This window comes from Hyperolius riggenbachi, chromosome 11 (genome assembly GCF_040937935.1).
Source record: "Hyperolius riggenbachi isolate aHypRig1 chromosome 11, aHypRig1.pri, whole genome shotgun sequence".
Classification (NCBI taxonomy): Eukaryota; Metazoa; Chordata; class Amphibia; order Anura; family Hyperoliidae; genus Hyperolius; species Hyperolius riggenbachi.
This window is the reverse complement of record NC_090656.1, coordinates 4,332,417-4,350,293: the sequence shown is the minus strand read 5'-3', so window position 1 is coordinate 4,350,293 and position 17,877 is coordinate 4,332,417. Positions and strand designations below refer to the sequence as shown.

General features: G+C 45.0%; 1 protein-coding gene across 3 annotated transcripts in view; it reads right to left on the bottom strand.

Annotated features, from left to right (window-relative positions):
* Positions 1 to 2,687: 2,687 nt before the first annotated feature.
* The window catches only part of CCDC102A (coiled-coil domain containing 102A), a 43,220-nt gene continuing 28,030 nt past the window's right edge, over positions 2,688 to 17,877 (bottom strand). For all 3 annotated transcript variants that reach the window (XM_068259975.1, XM_068259977.1, XM_068259976.1), the window contains exons 4-9: positions 13,813 to 13,921; positions 10,756 to 10,872; positions 10,452 to 10,661; positions 6,813 to 6,983; positions 4,511 to 4,614; positions 2,688 to 3,419 (exon numbers count right to left, since the gene is read on the bottom strand). In XM_068259975.1, coding sequence (XP_068116076.1) covers positions 3,296 to 3,419; positions 4,511 to 4,614; positions 6,813 to 6,983; positions 10,452 to 10,661; positions 10,756 to 10,872; positions 13,813 to 13,921 — 835 coding nt within the window. In that variant the 3' untranslated portion in view covers positions 2,688 to 3,295. The remainder of the gene's footprint in view (positions 3,420 to 4,510; positions 4,615 to 6,812; positions 6,984 to 10,451; positions 10,662 to 10,755; positions 10,873 to 13,812; positions 13,922 to 17,877) is intronic.

Here is a 17,877-nt window from a genome sequence, read left to right as displayed (position 1 = left end):
TACGCGTTGTCGCATTCCGCACGCGTAGATATGCGGTCCGCAATAGCGCTAATTGCATTGGTGAATGCGTCCAATAATACGCATGGCGGCCGGCGACTGGTGAGTCGTCAAAAACGAAACTAAGTGACAGCGGGGGACCAGAGGATTCCAGAGCGGCGCCGAGGGCACAGGACTGCTGCAGGGGGCTGGTAATAGCCCCAGGTAAGTAAAACTCTTTACCCCCCGTTCAGTTAAGGTTCCCTTTAAAGAGGAACTTCAGGCTAAACAAACATACTGTCATTAAGTTACATTAGTTATGTTAACGAAAATAGATAGGTAATATAATCTCTTACCCACCCTGTTTTAAAAGAACAGGCAAATGTGTGTGATTTCATGGGGGCAACCATCTTTTTGGTTGAAAGGAGGTGACAGGGAGCATGAGACACAGTTCCAACTGTCCTGATCACTCCTCCCAGTTGCTAGGCAACGAGAACATCATCATCAGAAATCCCATCATGCTTTGCACAGCATCAGGAGAAATATGCCCGGGCAGTTTTCGTTGATGGGGCGGAGCTTAGCTTCTGTGCAGCTAAAAATGAGGCTTGGTCAAGAAAATTAAAGTTCTGATGCCATGAAACTGTTAAAGAAACACCAGGCCTTTTCAGGGCTGCTGAAAAGATTTTTAGACTGGAGATCCATTTTACTGGCTGCAGCTGCTTACAGCAGACTGTCTGGTGCCTGCAGCATGGGAAGCAAAAGACTAACTGGGACCCTTGCATTGAAAAACATGAACACAGGCTAGTTCCAAGTAGGATTAGTACTACATATTTAGGTTCATCTAATCATGCCATAGGTCACTCCAGGTACCCTTTAATTGCTCCCCATTGGCTGATGCTGCTCATTATAATCCTCAGCAACCATTATATGGCAACCAGAAGCTGAACAGTGATAACTGGCTGTCATAGCGACCACTGCGGGTAAGAGGTATCTATACGTAAACTCCGCATTCAGCAGAGCGGATAGAATACCTCTTATCCACTGTGTTTACTGGATGGCAACTATCCTAATTTGGCTACTATCTGATCGCAGTATAGGGATTTAAAGTTAAAGAGGCCCTGTAGTGACATATAGCAGAATGCAGTAAAGAGGCCCTGTAGTGACATATAGCAGGATGCAGTAAAGAGGCCCTGTAGTGACATATAGCAGAATGCAGTAAAGAGGCCCTGTAGTGACATATGGCAGAATGCAGTAAAGAGGCCCTGTAGTGACATATAGCAGAATGCAGTAAGGAGGCCCTGTAGTGACATATAGCAGAATGCAGTAAGGAGGCCTTGTAGTGACATATAGCAGAATGCAGTAAGGAGGCCCTGTAGTGACATATAGCAGAATGAAGTAAAGAGGCCCTGTAGTGACATATAGCAGAATGCAGTAAGGAGGCCCTGTAGTGACATATAGCAGAATGCAGTAAAGAGGCCCTGTAGTGACATATAGCAGAATGCAGTAAAGAGGCCCTGTAGTGACATATAGCAGAATGCAGTAAAGAGGCCATGTAGTGACATATAGCAGAATGCAGTAAAGAGGCCCTGTAGTGACATATAGTAGAATGCAGTAAAGGGGCCCTGTAGTGACATATAGCAGAATGCAGTAAAGAGGTCCTGTAGTGACATGTAGCAGAATGCAGTAAAGAGGCCCTGTAGTGACATATAGCAGGATGCAGTAAAGAGGCCCTGTAGAGACATATAGTAGAATGCAGTAAAGAGGCCCTGTAGTGACATGTAGCAGAATGCAGTAAAGAGGCCCTGTAGTGACATATAGCTGAATGCAGTAAAGAGGCCCTGTAGTGACATATAGCAGAATGCAGTAAAGAGGCCCTGTAGTGACATAGAGCAGAATGCAGTAAAGAGGCCCTGTAGTGACATATAGTAGAATGCAGTAAAGAGGCCCTGTAGTGACATATCAGAATGCAGTAAAGAGGCCCTGTAGTGACATATAGGAGAATGCAGTAAAGAGGCCCTGTAGTGACATATAGCAGAATGCAGTAAAGAGGCCCTGTAGTGACATATAGCAGAATGCAGTAAAGGGGCACTGTAGTGACATATCAGAATGCAGTAAAGAGGCACTGTAATGACATATAGTAGAATGCAGTCAATTATTCAGGATACCCACTTTTACGGTAATATTCCTGGTTAAGAATCAGAAACACTTCTGATATCTATATTTTGTTGTATTATTGGTATGTTGCAGCCCTACCAGTGATGTTAATTAAGTATGCAGAATTCTCCCTCCCCCAAGCATTCTGGGAGTCAAGATGTATTTTCCACTGGCTTCTGAACACTCTGAAACAAACATTCTGCACAGCTCACCTGACAGGACTAACGATATCACCACCTGTGTTACATTTCAGAAGGTGAATTAGGGTGAGGAAATATTTTACAATGTGAAAACACTGACTAAATAATTTTAAAAAAGTAATTTCATTTTTTACGTCATTTTTTACTGAAATTCCTCTATAATCAGGACATGATTTGGCTCAAAGTTATATTTGGCTCACAGTTTAAATTTAGATTTTCAAACCCAAAATAGGAGTTTGAGACTCTAGGAAGTTCTGCAGATACAATTACTTATCTCCTAAGTTTATTTTCATTAAGTGCTATACAGTAACTGCGTTCATTGCAATATCTTCTACAATAGACCACTTTAAGCACCTCTGCACAAATAATTGCATTTTTATTTTTCGTTTTCCTCCCTCTGTGAAATATTTGCCTTCTTTCATAAATGGCCCCTAGCACTTTAAATACATGCAGTTACATCATATATAGAAACATACAACAAAAAAGTGACCAGGGTACAAGATCTGCTCGGAAGGGGAACGTTCCTGTTTAAACACAGGTTTAGCCGCCACTTCAGCTGCCCTGGCCGGGTTGTATGACATATAGGGGGCGTCTTAGCACAGTGGCATACACCCGGGGTAGTGTCAGGACTCCTGGTAGTGTGGCCAGTTGGCTATATAGATAATAACAGATATAACATATATCATAATATCACATGATAATTAGTGTAAGGCACACACGGGCCACACCGGGAGGGAATACTGTGAAACAGGGCGGTCAGTGCCAGATTCTAGCGCTCTTCAGCCATGTGCCCCCCTCCAAGTGCTTCTGTAAACAGTCTGATTGGTTAATGTGGGCGAGGCGACTGCCGGACCATGTTACTAGCCATCTTGTGATTGGCCAATGTGGACATGGTGCCCGCCACATTCTGAGCCATCCTGTGATTGGTCAGTGTGGACACGGCGCCCGCCTGCCATATTCCGGAGCTATGGAACCTGAATTTGCAGACTATCCTCATCTGGGTCACTTTCCACTTCTCCGCCATCATCGTTCCCAAATCGACCAGTGCGCAGCTTACCGAAAAGCGGCGGATTCTGCTGCCGGCGCAGCCTGAAATAGGAGACAATTAAAGGATATAACATATATAGGAGATAAACTGCAAGACTCCAATTAATAATCCAATTGTAAAATATTGATTTTGCCTTTCCATTTCCTATAGTTTACAAACATTTCCTATTTACTGGCACCACGACTATGCATGGCAGCACTACTCCCATATCTGTGATCTGCTATCTATACATTAGGTCTGCCGATCAGTGATCCAATCATTTCCTATTTACTGGCACTACAAGTATGCATGGCAGCACTACTCCCATATCTGTGATCTGCTATCTATACATTAGGTCTGGCGATCAGTGATCCAATCATTTCCTATTTACTGGCACTACAAGTATGCATGGCAGCACTACTCCCATATCTGTGATCTGCTATCTATGCTTTACAATATCTACAATGATCTCATCTTTGCTGCTCTGTTGATCTGGCCTCTTCCCAGAATCCTCTGCAGCAAGCAGCATTCTAGCAGCCACAGCACTGCTCCCATCCAGAACTGGATCTGGTGAGGCTGTAATACTTCCCTGGCCTCTTCCCAGAATCCTCTGCAGCAAGCAGCCACAGCACCAGTCCAGAACTTGATCTGGGGATGCCTGTAATACTTTTCAGGCCTCCTCCCAGAATCCTCTGCAGCAAGCAGCATTCTAGCAGGCACAGCACCGCACCCATCCAGAACTGGATCTGGTGATGCCTGTAATAATACTTACGGGGCCTCTTCCCAGCATCCTCTGCTGCAAGCAGCCACAGCAGCACTCTCGTCCAGAACTGGATCTGGTGATACCTGTAATAATACTTTTCTGGCCTTTTCCCAGAATCCTCTGCTGCAAGCAGCATTCTAGCAGCCACATCACCGCTGCTGTCCAGAACTAGCTCTGGTGATGCCTGTAATAATACTTACCTGGCCTCTTCTCAGAATCCTCTGCTAGCAGCCACAACACCGTTCCAGTCCAGAACTTGATCTGGTGATGCCAGTAATAACACTTTTCAGGCCTCCTCCCAGAATCCTCTGCAGCAAGCAGCATTTTTAGCAGCCACAGCACCGCTCTGGTCTAGAACTGGCTCTGGTGATGCCTTGTAATAATACTTACCTGGATTGCAGATGCTCCAGCTGGAGGTGCAGGTTCTCGCTCAGCTCAGTCTGCTCATCGAGCGATCGCTGCAATTTGCGGGTCTGATTCTGGGACTCATCCAACTGCAATGACACAACAGCAAAGCGTTACAGAGGACACACAATGCAGGGTTCTGGATTATGACAACTGATCATCCGTAAAAGATTGTTACCAATACCCTATTCCATCAGTTTTTCTATGGAAATGTAGTCTGTTGTCAGAGCTTCCCCCCAGTGTTTGGCTATCATTACCAGATCCCCTTATGCTGGAAACACACGGTCCAAATTTCCTGTGCGATCGACGGGAATGGGGCGATTATTTCCGACATGTCCAATCTATTTCCAATTGATAAAAGGATCGATTTTGGTAAGTTATCATCAGAAAATAGATTCCTTCATCGATCGGGAGCAGATTGGACATGTACTGCCCGTCGTATGGATGGGAAACTGCATAGTGTGTTCCCAGCACTATCGTTCCTAACCCCTTCCTGAAACCTAACCCTGACCTTCCCGCGAAAGTAAACTGCTTACTGACACCTAACCCCCCCCAACCAATATAAAGCCTCCTCTGATGTTTAACAATAACTTCCACCCCAGTGTGACCCCCTTTCTGATGCCTAATCCCAACCTTCTAATAAAGTTTTGTGTACTGCAAGTCTGCACTTTTAGCAATTAATATACTGAGAGTACCTGTCTGGAGAGTGACCGTTCCTTCCCCAGCACAAAGCAGGTCACCTGACCCAGCCCACCTCCTCCCACTGCTTGGAGAGACTAAAGGCTGCCATACACTATTCGATTGCCACCAGATGGACCAACAGATAGATCCCTCTCTGATCGAATCTGATCAGAGAGGGATTGTATGGCAGCCTATACACTGCACACAGATTTTGATTCTATTTCAGCATGAAATAGATTCACAACCTGTGGAACTGCCTCTCTGCTCCCCTGGCCAGCAGCAATACATCACCTGTCCGGCCGGTGCGAGTCCCCAGGTCTGTGCTGTCCCTTCTTCCAGCGTCCTCCTCCATCTTCTCTTCCTGTCCCATCCTGTGACCAGTGGAAACTCACAGTAGAGCGCCCTCTACTGTTTGAACTGCACGTTCTCACATGATGGGACAGGAAGTGAGGAGATGAAGAAGGCCAGCCGAAAGAAGAGAGAGCCTGTAGGGTACCGGGGACTCGCGCCGGCGGACAGGTGATGTATTGCTGTGTCAGTAGTCGCCAAATTGAATGGCGCTAACGACGCTCTTCCGACCCACAAGCTAAATTTTCCGCTGGACAGATCAACTGAATCGACCAATTTCGGGTGGTAATCGGTAGATCGGTCAACATTTGTTTTAACGATTTCACAGCAGATTTGATCACAGTGATGGAATCTGCTGTATATCAGGGGGAAATCGTTGTAGTGTATGGGTAGCTTAACAATTATCCTGAGGCCTAAATGTAACACACACACACACCAGATCTCCAGGCGTCAGTCCTTTTCTCTGCTCGCTGCTTTGCTGCATCCTCTCTGTACAGGTCAGGTGACACATCGGAAGCCTACAGAGAATGCTTTAAAGTGAACCTCCGGACTAAAAATCTACTCAGCAGCACTGAAAAGGCTTGGTGTTTCTTTAACAGTTTCACAGCATCAGAACTTTATTTTTCTTACCAAAGCATCATTTTTAGCTGCATTTTTAGCTAAGCTCCACCCATCAAAGAAAACTGCCCGGGCTTTTTTCCCCTGATGCTGTGCAAAGCATAATGGGATTTCCTATGTTGTTATTCACATTGCCTAGCAACTGGGAGAGGTGCTCAGGACACAGGACAGTTGGAACTGTGCCTCATGCTCCCTGTCACCTCCTTTTAACCAAAAAGATGGCTGCCCTCATGAAATCAAACATTTGCCTGTTCTTATAAAACAGTGTGGGTAAGAGATTATATTACCTATCTATTTTAATTAACATAACTAATGTAACTTAATGACAGTATGTTTGTTTAGGCTGGAGTTCCTCTTTAAGGTATGAAGAGCAATTGTGCCCAGCGCTCCGGTAAGTGGTTTCCACTGTGCATTGCTCTGCAATATGAGGAGCGGGATAGAGGAACGCCCCCATGGCTCCCCCGTTCTCTGTCGGTTGGTTGAGTCCCAGGTAACCGAGACTCTCCTGTACTGCCCTGACCTTACTTGTACATTGTGGATGATGACTCTACCTACTGCTCCAGCTTACACATACCATGGCAATAGCTACCGTATATCTACTACTCCACCATAACACGTGCATGCTGGGAGGTTATTGTACCTGGTCCTCTGATTGGCCAAGCTCTTTCTTCAGCTCCTCCACTCTCAGTCGCAGTTTCTTCACTTCCGTCTCCAGCTGCTCCACCCTGCGGTTGGCGTGGGCGAGCTCTGCGCTCTTTTCGTGGTGTTGTTTCTTAAGCTTGGCGTGATTATGGCGCAGGTCAGAAAGCTCCTGGGGTTAAAGGTTAAAATGACAAAGAGGGTGAACGACTCGTGAAGCGGTCAGCAGATGGCGCTGCATACTGGCCACACATCAACTCAGGTCACTATGCTGAAAACCGATCTCTCCAACTGAGGAAGCCCTACTACTTAAGGTGCCCATTAATGGTACAATTTTTTCATCAAATGCGACCTTTCAATGCAATTTGAATGATCATAACTAATCGGAAGGCAATTATCGATTATTCACATTTACTGAACAATTATTTATTCAAAATTTATTAAAATTTTATCATAAAATCCAACTTTCGGATCGATTTTCTCCTATTTAGCAATCGACCAAAGAATCATTCATTATCGATTGCCTTCATAAACGGCAAATGATGAAAATCGCATCAAAAGAACGCATTTGGTGAAAAAATTGTACCATTAATGGGCACCTCAACAGACTTCTAGGTAAAAACTGCAACAGACCGATCTGAAGCTCTGCGGACTCCAATTGATCTTGAAGCGCACAGTGCAGTACCGGATAGCAGTTTTACCTTGCATTGCTAAAGTCTCAGGTTCAGGTCACTGCCAGTATACTTCCCTGTATGGATTGTGTGGGTTTTCCCTGTGTTAGCTTGGATTTCCTCCACATTCTCCAAAACATACTTAAAAAGAGGCACTGTAGTGAAAAAAAGTACCCCTAGGGGGTACTTAGCTCAGGAGAGGGAAGCCCTAAAGAAGGCTTCCCCATCCTCTGCAGTAGAGGGGATGCAGCGCTGGGACCCCGAAGATCTCATTGGCTACTTGTCGGCATGTGCGCATGTGCAGTAGCGGTTTCCCGCTCAGGCTCCGCTCGAGATAGCTGAGCCCGATCGGGTCCACTCTACTGCGCAGGTGCAGACGCCTCGCTCCTGTGCAGTAGAGCAGGCCCAATCGGGGTAGACTACTTCCGCTGGAACCTGAGCGGGAAGTTGCTAGAGCGTCTGGCAACAGAGATTGTCTTGAAACAGACTGTAGCCTCCGTAGAAGCACAAACGTGCCAAAACGGCCGTCAGGCTGGGCACCCAGCAACCACCGCACCCTATCTTCAGCTCACACCCCCAATGGTATGTTTCACCAAGTCAGCACTGGATTGTCTTGTACATGTATGTGAAGATTGAGAATTGTTTGACACTAAATAAATCAGCATTTTAGTAGTGCCAGTTCTTCCTGCTCTTCATGTTTGGAAATGCAACAGAGATTGTGTTTTGCTTGTTTTTGTCTGGGGGTGCCAGTGCTGCAATCGGGGGACCGAGAAGGACGGGAGAAGGCTTCCCCCTCCCGAGGCAAGTACCCCCCAGGGGCACTTATTTTTGTCCGTACAGGTGTACCTTAAAGAGGCCCTGTAGTGACACATAGTAGAATGCAGTACATTATTTGGGATACCCAATTTAAGGCATTTTTCCTGGTTTCAGCTTCAGAAAGACTTCCTATATCTATATATTGCTGTAGGTAAGCTACCCTGCCAGTAATGCTTAGCCTTGGCTGTTTAGCTATGCGGAATTCTCCTCACAGTTATTATTTCTACTGGCTTTGGAATTCTCAGAAACAAACATTTCGCTGAGATCACCTGACAGAACTAGAGACGTCACCACCAGTGATAAATGTCAGACTATAAATCAGGGAGAGGAAAGATTTTACAACGGACAACCACTGGCTAGATCATTTATACCTGTATATGAATATTGTATAAAAAATAATTTATACCTGTAAACCTGTATAAAAAGGAAGAATTTTATTTGTTACACTAATTTCACTACAGTCCCTCTAATGTAAAGCAATGACCTATTAAGTGCATATAAGGCAGCACGGTGGCGTAGTGGTTAGCTCTCTCGCCTTGCAGCGCTGGGTCCCTGGTTCGAATCCCAGCCAGGGCACTATCTGCAAAGAGTTTGTATGTTCTCTCCGTGTCTGCGTGGGTTTCCTCCGGGCACTCCGGTTTCCTCCCACATTCCAAAAACATACAGATAAGTTAATTGGCTCCCCCTAAAATTGGCCCTAGACTACAGTACTTACACTACATAATATAGACATATGGCAATGGTAGGGATTAGATTGTGAGCTCCTTTGAGGGACAGTTAGTGACAAGATATATATATATACAATGTACAGCGCTGCGTAATATGTCGGCGCTATATAAATACTAAATAATAATAATAATATAAAAACTGTGCCCTATTCCGGACTTTTAATCATATTAAAAAAGAAATATAAACTGCATCTTAACAAAAAAATTAAAAAAATCCTCTGAATATTGATGAGCATGCAAATGGCTCATCAGGCTGATGCCCCGCCCCCTACACCACCGGGAGTACCTCCCATAAATCATACGTTTCTGATCTACGCTCCCTTCCGTGCAGACGTCAGATACGGGGTGAAGGAGACTCATTCCCTAGAGAGTGATAGAAGCAGCGCTTTTATGCTGCGGATTCCTTCAGTAAGATGATGTCAGATATCAGAGAATCGCAGGCCGGGGAGTGATGAAGGTGGGGGATGGGTTCTGGGATCCGGGGAGGAACAAAAAAGACCACAACGCTCTGGGTTTGCTTTGACTGCTTTACGAGCTGGATGAGTAACAACATAATGGCGTGATGTTAATGGAAAGTTCTGCGAGGAAATTTTGTAGACGACGCTGTGTTATTGATCCGTCTACGGAATGTTTTCTGCATTATCAGAGAGGAACTAAGATAATTCCCCGAGATTGATGAGTATGGAGGGGTTAGGAGGCCTCCTCTGAGACCAGCACTAACAAGGTGGACATCGGGGGAAGAGGACACATCATTGGGTATGTTTATGGAGGGGGGGGGGGGGGGGAGAGGCGGCCTCCTCTGAGACCAGCACTAACAAGGTGGACATCGGGGGAAGAGGACACATCATTGGGTATGTTTATGGAGGGGGGGGGGGGGGGGAGAGGCGGCCTCCTCTGAGACCAGCACTAACAAGGTGGACATCGGGGAAGGGGACAAATCATTGGGTATGTTTATGGAGGGGGAGGAGGCCTCCTCTGAGACCAGCACTAACAAGGTGGACATCGGGTGGTGGGGACACATTATTGGGTGTGTATATGGAGGGGGGGGGGGGGAAGGAAGCCTCCTCTGAGACCAGCACTAACAAGGTGGACATCAGGTGAAGAGGACACATCATTGGGTATGTTTATAGAGGGGGGGGGGGGGAAGCCTCCTCTGAGTCCAGCACTAACAAGGTGGACATCGGGGGAAGAGGACACATCATTGGGTAGGTTTATGGAAGGGGGAGGAGGCCTCCTCTGAGACCAGCACTAACAAGGTGGACAACGGGTGAAGGGGACACATTATTGGGTATGTTTATAGAGGGGGGAAGCCTCCTCTGAGACCAGCACTAACAAGGTGGACAACGGGTGAAGGGGACACATTATTGGGTAGGTTTCATTCTATTCTGGGTGGTACAATGACCGCGTTCCTTCACCCTGTCTCACCTTGTTTCTCTCAAAAAGCTCGGCTTGGATGGATTTCAGGTCGGTGTCCAGTGCGCTGGCCGTCTGCCTCCTCTTACGGGTCAGAATCTCCTCCAGATCCTGGATCTGAAGCCTCAGCTTCTTGTTCTCTCGTTCTAGGTTGAGTTTCTCCGTCTCCAGCCTCTCCCTACGGCCCCACTCCTCTGCATTCTCTGCCTGGAGGCCCTCCATCTGTCAGGAAAGGGTGATAAAGAACACAGACAGTCCAACCCAGGTGCCCCTGTACCCATCATCTGTCCATTCTCACCATGGTAGAGACTCTTACCTCAGCGCGGAGCTCAGCAAGCTTCTTGTCCATGCTGGAGCGAACACCCAACTCATCTTGGAGATCTTCTGAGATCCGACCCAGCTCGTCCTGGTGCCGCTCCTGGAGAAGGTTGAGCTGAGGAAAGAGATGATAAATATGTGACACCCTCAGCAGTCACCCCAAACTAACCAGAAGTTTAAAGGAAACCAGAGACGAGTAATCAAGACTTATACATACCTAGGGCTTCCTCCAGCCCCATCCGCACAGATCGCTCCCACACCGCTGTCCTCAGTCTTCTCCATCTTCTGTACCGGGTCCCGTAAGTTCAGCTAGTTGTGGAGGACAGCGGCGTGGGAGCGATTATTAATTTTAACGTTTTTATTTTATTTTATTTATTTTTGTATAAAAATGCTTCCTTTTTCTTTTAAAGTGGACCCAAACAAAACATTTTTTTAATTCAAAATATTTAGTTGCACCACTCTGACACATACAAAGATAAATAAACACTCCTTCAAGCCTATGAGCATTTCAGCGCATGCTTTTCACCCTTCTCTTTCCATAACTAGGGTTATACAGGTGGCAGCCATTACTTCTGAGCTTAGTAGGAGCTTTTAGATCATGGGTGTGTCTGTCATCAGCTACCCTCCCTCACAGGGGCGTCGTCTATGTGAAATCTCACACAAGCTGAGATCACCTCCCCTGTGACATCATCAGTAGCAGCCTGTGTTTTGTTCTTGTTTTTTATCTCCTCCACCAGTCTGTCGGATTCTGTCCCAGCAATATGAAAGGAAGGGAGGGGGTTCCTCCAATAAATGTAAAATATTTTATATTTGTCATCATCATCATGCAGCTGAAAAAAGGCTGCTATTTATTATTATAAGTTAGAAAATAGATTTTATTTCTTGTATTTTTAATTTGGGTCCACTTCAATTTATTCCTACATTCCTCCCCCTCCATCCCCCCCCCCCTCGAGATCCAATCACTGCGATCGACTCTCATAGGCATCAGCCTATGAGAGTGATCGCTTTCTGTGAGTCTCCAGGGGGCAGCCGAGTGACAGGGCTGTCCCCAGTACAAGGCTGCCTTTGATCGCAGCGCTGTACAATGTAAATAAACTGCCACTTGTTCCGTTAACAATCTGCCAGTACCGATCATGGCTGGCAGGCTGTTTACCGAACGTAACTCCGCCACTGAACCGGGAATGCGAAATCCCCGCTAATCTGCAGCTACAGGACTTAACGCCAATCAGCGTTAGGTGGTCCTGTGGCTGCCAAAAAAAAAAAAAAAAATCAGCATTAGGAGGTCGGGAGGGGGTTAAAGAGGCCCTGTAGTGACGTATAGTTGAATGCAGTGCATTATTCAGGATACTCACTTTTATGGTACATTTCCTGGTTTCAGCTTCCTATGTCTATATATTGCTGTATGTAAGCTGCCCTGCCAGTGATGCTTAGCCTTGGCTGTTTAGCTATGCTTCCAGTTATTATTTCTACTGGCTTTGGAATTCTCAGAAACAAACATTCCACAGAGATCACCTGACAGGAGTACAGATGTCACCACCAGTCATACATTTCAGAATGTAAATCAAGCAGAGGAAAGATTTTACAATGAGCAAACACTGACTAAATCATTTATACCTGTAAATGAATATTGTATGAAAATAAGCAAATGGGCCCTGATGAGAGTGTAAATGAGAGATTACTCACTCAGCTCTCGGCATTCCACTGACCAGATCTCCCTTCAGTCAGAGGCACCTCTAGCTACTTAATGCTGAGGGTACGTCTGGCTACCTCATGCTAAGGTGCACCTGTAGCTACCTATGACAGGCAAGGGAAGTACGGGAGAAGTGACAGCTGGGACAGCCAGCACACTTGCGATGAAGTTCACTGAGGGTTTGTAGGTTCATGGATGACTGATCGGGTTTCTCAAGGGGCCTCTCCCGACCTTAGTTAGCCTCCTCAGAAGCAGCCTGAGCTGCGGGCCGGTAGGGCTGTCCCCCTCTCCTCTCTGCATGCTTACAACGGGTAAGTTATTTCTTATTTGCATGGAGCACTTTACTGAACTATACGTTATGTAGTGCAATATACATCTATTTTTTCACTTGGAGACCCTGGGGATCTCCTTTCAGTAATCGCTGCACTAAGCACTGCACTTTACATCTCAGCATTGGCACCTGTTGAGGTTTATAGATTTTTGGGGATATTATATGCCGAGTTCAATATTTTTCAAATGCGTTTTTCTTTTTTGATCTTTTGGAGTTTATAAGAGGATTGTTTCATGATTTTTTTCATACAGAAGCACCATTAATCACCTATTAGCACCTTAATTACCTCCCGACATATTAATTATCATTATTAGGAGTATATTTTGACAATACAAGCCAGCATTGAGGGGTTCTGCTGACCTGCAGAATCTAGGGGGGATTTTATTGCGTTGTTTAATTGCTTCTATGGGATATGTTCCTGATAAATGGACATTTTTTTCACTGACAAACATCAGTCGGACTATTTATTTATTCCTTGATTCCTTGATTGTTACATCAACCCATTTTCACCTAAAAACCCCAGCAATTTTCACATTTCAGGGAGGTAAGGGATAATGGGCTTAATTTGGGGGGGGGGGGGGGGGGGGGGCTGGGGGTTTACACACATTCTGAATGAATGAGCCCTGCCATTGGCTCATTCAAACTTGCAAGCACTTTGATCGGCTTTGTGAACACATGTTCACATCAGCCAATCACGGATCAGCGGGTGCCCAACGTGTACGCACATGCGCGCGCACGCGATCACGCACACAGCGGGGAAATATACAGGAGTTGCTTATCTACGCCCCTGTGACTCAGGTGAATTTTAAAGGGGCGTAGATAAGCGTGGCAAAGGTTGCCAAGTGGTTAAATAGGTTATTTTTCTTAGTCTCTTTTTTCATGGAGGGCGGAGTCTACGGTGCCGAGACATCTGTGCCTTATAGGCTCCTATGATGTAAATCTGGGCCTGATGTTGTCATGTACTTGTTTGCTGCATAACCAGTATGTAGCAGTATCACTGTCCAGTTTGCCCAGCACTGGTCTTGAGGTCTCACCTGTTTCATCACCTCTTGTCGGGACTTGTTAAGCTCTTCACACTTCACCTTCCAGTGGCTGAGATCTGCCTCCATCTTCTCAATGGTCTTACTGAGGACCATCTTGTCTCTGAAGTGGAAGAAAAACGTTGTTAGAGAAAAACCAATGTCATTACACAGCACATCCACAGCAGCCAATCAGCTTTCATTGTGGACAACCGTTCTAAAGAGCACATTCTGGACAGCGGGCAACTGGTTCACAAGAGGCACAGAGGGGTCCATCTACAGTCAGGTCCATAAATATTGGGACATCAACACTACTCTAACATTTTTGGCTCTATATACAATCACAATGGATTTGATATGACACAAACACGATGTGCTTTAAAGTGGATCCGAGATGAACTTTTACTCATTGCATAATTATGTTCCTTTCCTATTGTTTATAGGGCATTCCTCAAGCCAAATACTTTTTTGTTTTTGTTTTAATACTCTAATTCCCTATAAACTGAACAAGCCTCGCCCACAGCTTTTCAGAGTGCCTTGGCATTTTTAGACAGTAGCAAGGGCTCATGGGAGCTCAGTCTGGGCAGGAGGTAGAGGTATTACTAGCCAGAGATTTCAGAGGCAGAGCGGAGGAGGGGGGGATTAGGTTTTTTTCACAGGCCGAGTGCTCAAGATGCAGATAAGCTTGCCTGTTTGTAATGTTTACAAACAACATGGCTGCTGTCACTGTATCACAGGAAGAAATAATTATATTCTGTTGAAGCTGTTTGCAGCTAGATTTGCTAAACTTTAGATAAGATATATAGACAAGTTACTTGTTATAGTTAGTTTTTCATCTCGGATCCGCTTTAACTGCAGACTGTCAGCTTTAATTTGAGGGTATTTACATCCAAATCAGGTGAAGGGTGTAGGAATTACAACAGTTTTCATAAGTGCCTCCCACTTGTTAAAGAACAAGCGACACCCATGCTAACCTAGAAATAAAAAACACATATATAAGTAGATAAATACTAGTTCTACTTACATAACACATGGATTGCACTGTCCACATTATGATTTCTGTGAATTGTATATAGGAAAAGCAGAGAATCCTATTCTAGACAGTTTCCATCTTGGTTACCTTTGAATAAAGCTGAACCTGACATCATTTCCTCCCTCACTCAAGCTAATTGTGTATTCGTTTCCCACCCTCCTCCAGAGTCTTCAGACACTCCCACTGAGGTCTATACTAGGAAGTGCACTGTCTTATGTCATTAGATGGAGGGGGAAATAAAGGGAAGAGGAGGAATATATTATAGATAAAAAGATCCCCCAGCATGCAACAGTTTGGCAATGGCAATTACAGGGCCAGCGTTCCTAAGGTATGTGATAACTCCAAACCATAACAGCAGACAAAGTTTTGCAAGCTTTGAATGCAGGATTAGCATCTTTATCACTTAATACACTCAGACCAGTTGCTGTTGAAATTAGATTTTTATGGTGACAATCCCGCTTTAAGGGAGTAAAAGTAAAGGACAGAATAATAATCATAAATTAAACTTTCACTTTTTAATACTTGGTTGCAAATCCTTTGCAGTCAATTACAGCCTGAAGTCCGGAACGCACTGACATCACCAGACGGTGGGTTTCATTGGAGTGCGGTGATGTTCGTTTCATTTTAAATCCGTTGTGTATAGAGACAAAAATGTTAGAATTGTGTCGATGTCCCAATACTTATAGACCTGACTGTATGTCACCCTAGAGCCACATTTCACAACATTATAACAGCATGTACCCCTTTATTATGCTGTTTTTATTTTGGGTAACAATCTCAAGTATCCCATAAAACATCTATATACGTAGGCACGCTCCATAATTGTGTGTGAATGCCTCCTAAGCAATTTTTTTCACGCTTTTAATTAGCTAAAATAATTATTCAGGTTTGTTTATGTATTTTAGTATTTTATGTTCCTTCTGCGGTATGTTGAATTGACTGCGACAAGCACAAGTACCCCTGAAGGCAATACAAGTACCCCCGGGGGAACACCGCATGTTGAGTACCTTGGATCAGAACAACCATCGCTGATCAGAAGAGCAAGTCTTCCGCAACACTTATCAGCATGTTTACATCTTTATCCAGGCAGTTTTATAACAGTTCACAGCTTGGGCCCGCAGCTTATGCAATTACCATCTGCATAATGAACTCCTGGCAATGTAGCGATGCAATGATGTTGATGCGGAGATATTCTCAGCTTATTATATACAGGGCAGTGTTATCCACAGAAGATTTTTCCAGCCGGGTGGCAAGAAAAAGTAGCCGGGTGACCTGAAAAAGTAGCCGGGTGGGGCGTGATGAGTGAATGCAGGGCCGGTACATCTGTACACAACTCTGCTTACAACATAGGAGGTGGTGAACCGATGACAGCCGGGTGCTCACCAAAACTAGCCGGGTGAAGCCCCGGCTAAAAGAGCCTGGGGAGAACACTGCAGGGAGATTTTGTATGCCTCAATTTAAAGTGAACCAGAAGTGAAAATAAACTAATGAGATAAAGAATTGGACTTGTTCTCCTACTCCTAAAATAACTTTTTTTTAAATCTATCCCATGGATTTAATTGTATAAACATTAAGTAGATTAAATGTTTTTTTTTTGTCTCTGCACAATGGCAGCCTTTTAAACCGGATCCGAGATGAAAAACTATCTATAACAAGTAACTTGTCTATATATCATATCTAAAGTTTACACAGCATATCTAGCTGCAAACAGCTTCAACAGTATATGATTATTTATTCCTGTGATACAATGACAGCAGCCATGTTCTGTTTGTCACGTTGTCACAGGCTGAGGGCTGGAGATGCTATCAGCTTGCCTGTGTGTAAATTCACTCCCCTCTCCTCTTCCCTCCTCCCCTCTGCCTCTGAAATCTCTGGCCAGTAACACCTCCTCCTCCTCCCCCCCAGATTGAGCTCCTGTAAGCCCTTGTTACTGTCTGAAAATGCCAAGGCTCTCTGAAAAGCTGTGGGCGAGGCTTGTTTAGTTTATAGGGAATTAGAGTATTAAGACAAAACAAATCTCGGATCCACTTTAAGTGCACCAGTGTTACACTGCATGTCACATGCATGCCTGAAAATTAACTCTTTCAGGCAGCAAAATAAAAACAGAAAAACTGGTTATTAATATGTTTTCGCACTGTACATACACATGTATGTGCTAAATAAACCTTGTCCTATGACACTGTCATTGAGGTAAGCCAACTCACTTTTTTTTATTTTTATCTGCTCTTAACTTAGTTTTATCCTAATACTTGGGCGCCTCTTTACCTCTGCTGTGTGTACACACACGTTTATCTCACCGTGTCACATGTCGCCTGGAATACACTTTAAAGGACACCAGAGCCGAATAAACCTAGAGAAATGGGGGGAGCAGACATATACTGTCACCTGTCCTGATGCCCACCGCTCCCCCCTGTTTTCCTCTCTGCCCCTCAGTCTACCTAAATGCCCTTCTGGTAGCCTCTTCCTGGTCGCTGGAGTCGGGCACTACTGCGCAGGCGCTGGCTGGGTGCACGATGCGGAAAAATGCAGCAAGGTGTCCTATATACCCACCACATGCGAAACAGACGGCAGCCTATTGATCTCAATATGCCGGGTTTGCCTGTCCGAATCGCATGTGGGGAAATGTCATAAAACTCTGCATCTGTGAAAATGAACCCTCAAATGTGGTCACACACCAGAACAATAGAAAGATCAGATTTTACGGCAACAATAAAATCGATCAGTTGTACGGGAAAAATCAAACGTTTTTTCTTTATCTGCATGAAGAAATCTGATTGGACGTCTCATTTTTTTTTTCTTCAATAAAAAACTCGATTGGGAGTGGCAGAAATTTCTGTATAATTTTTCAAAAGATTGAAGGGTGTAGCAAGATTGTTCATTTCCTGATGTAGCCATTGTTTTTTCTAGATAAAATGTGGAGGATTGAACATTGGCCAGACTTCTTCTGCTCATGCGCAGACTCGAGGGGGGATGGTGTCCGGGGCTTCTGGCGATTAGTGAGACGTGGGAATCTCGCTGCATACAAATAACATATGGCCAATTATGCC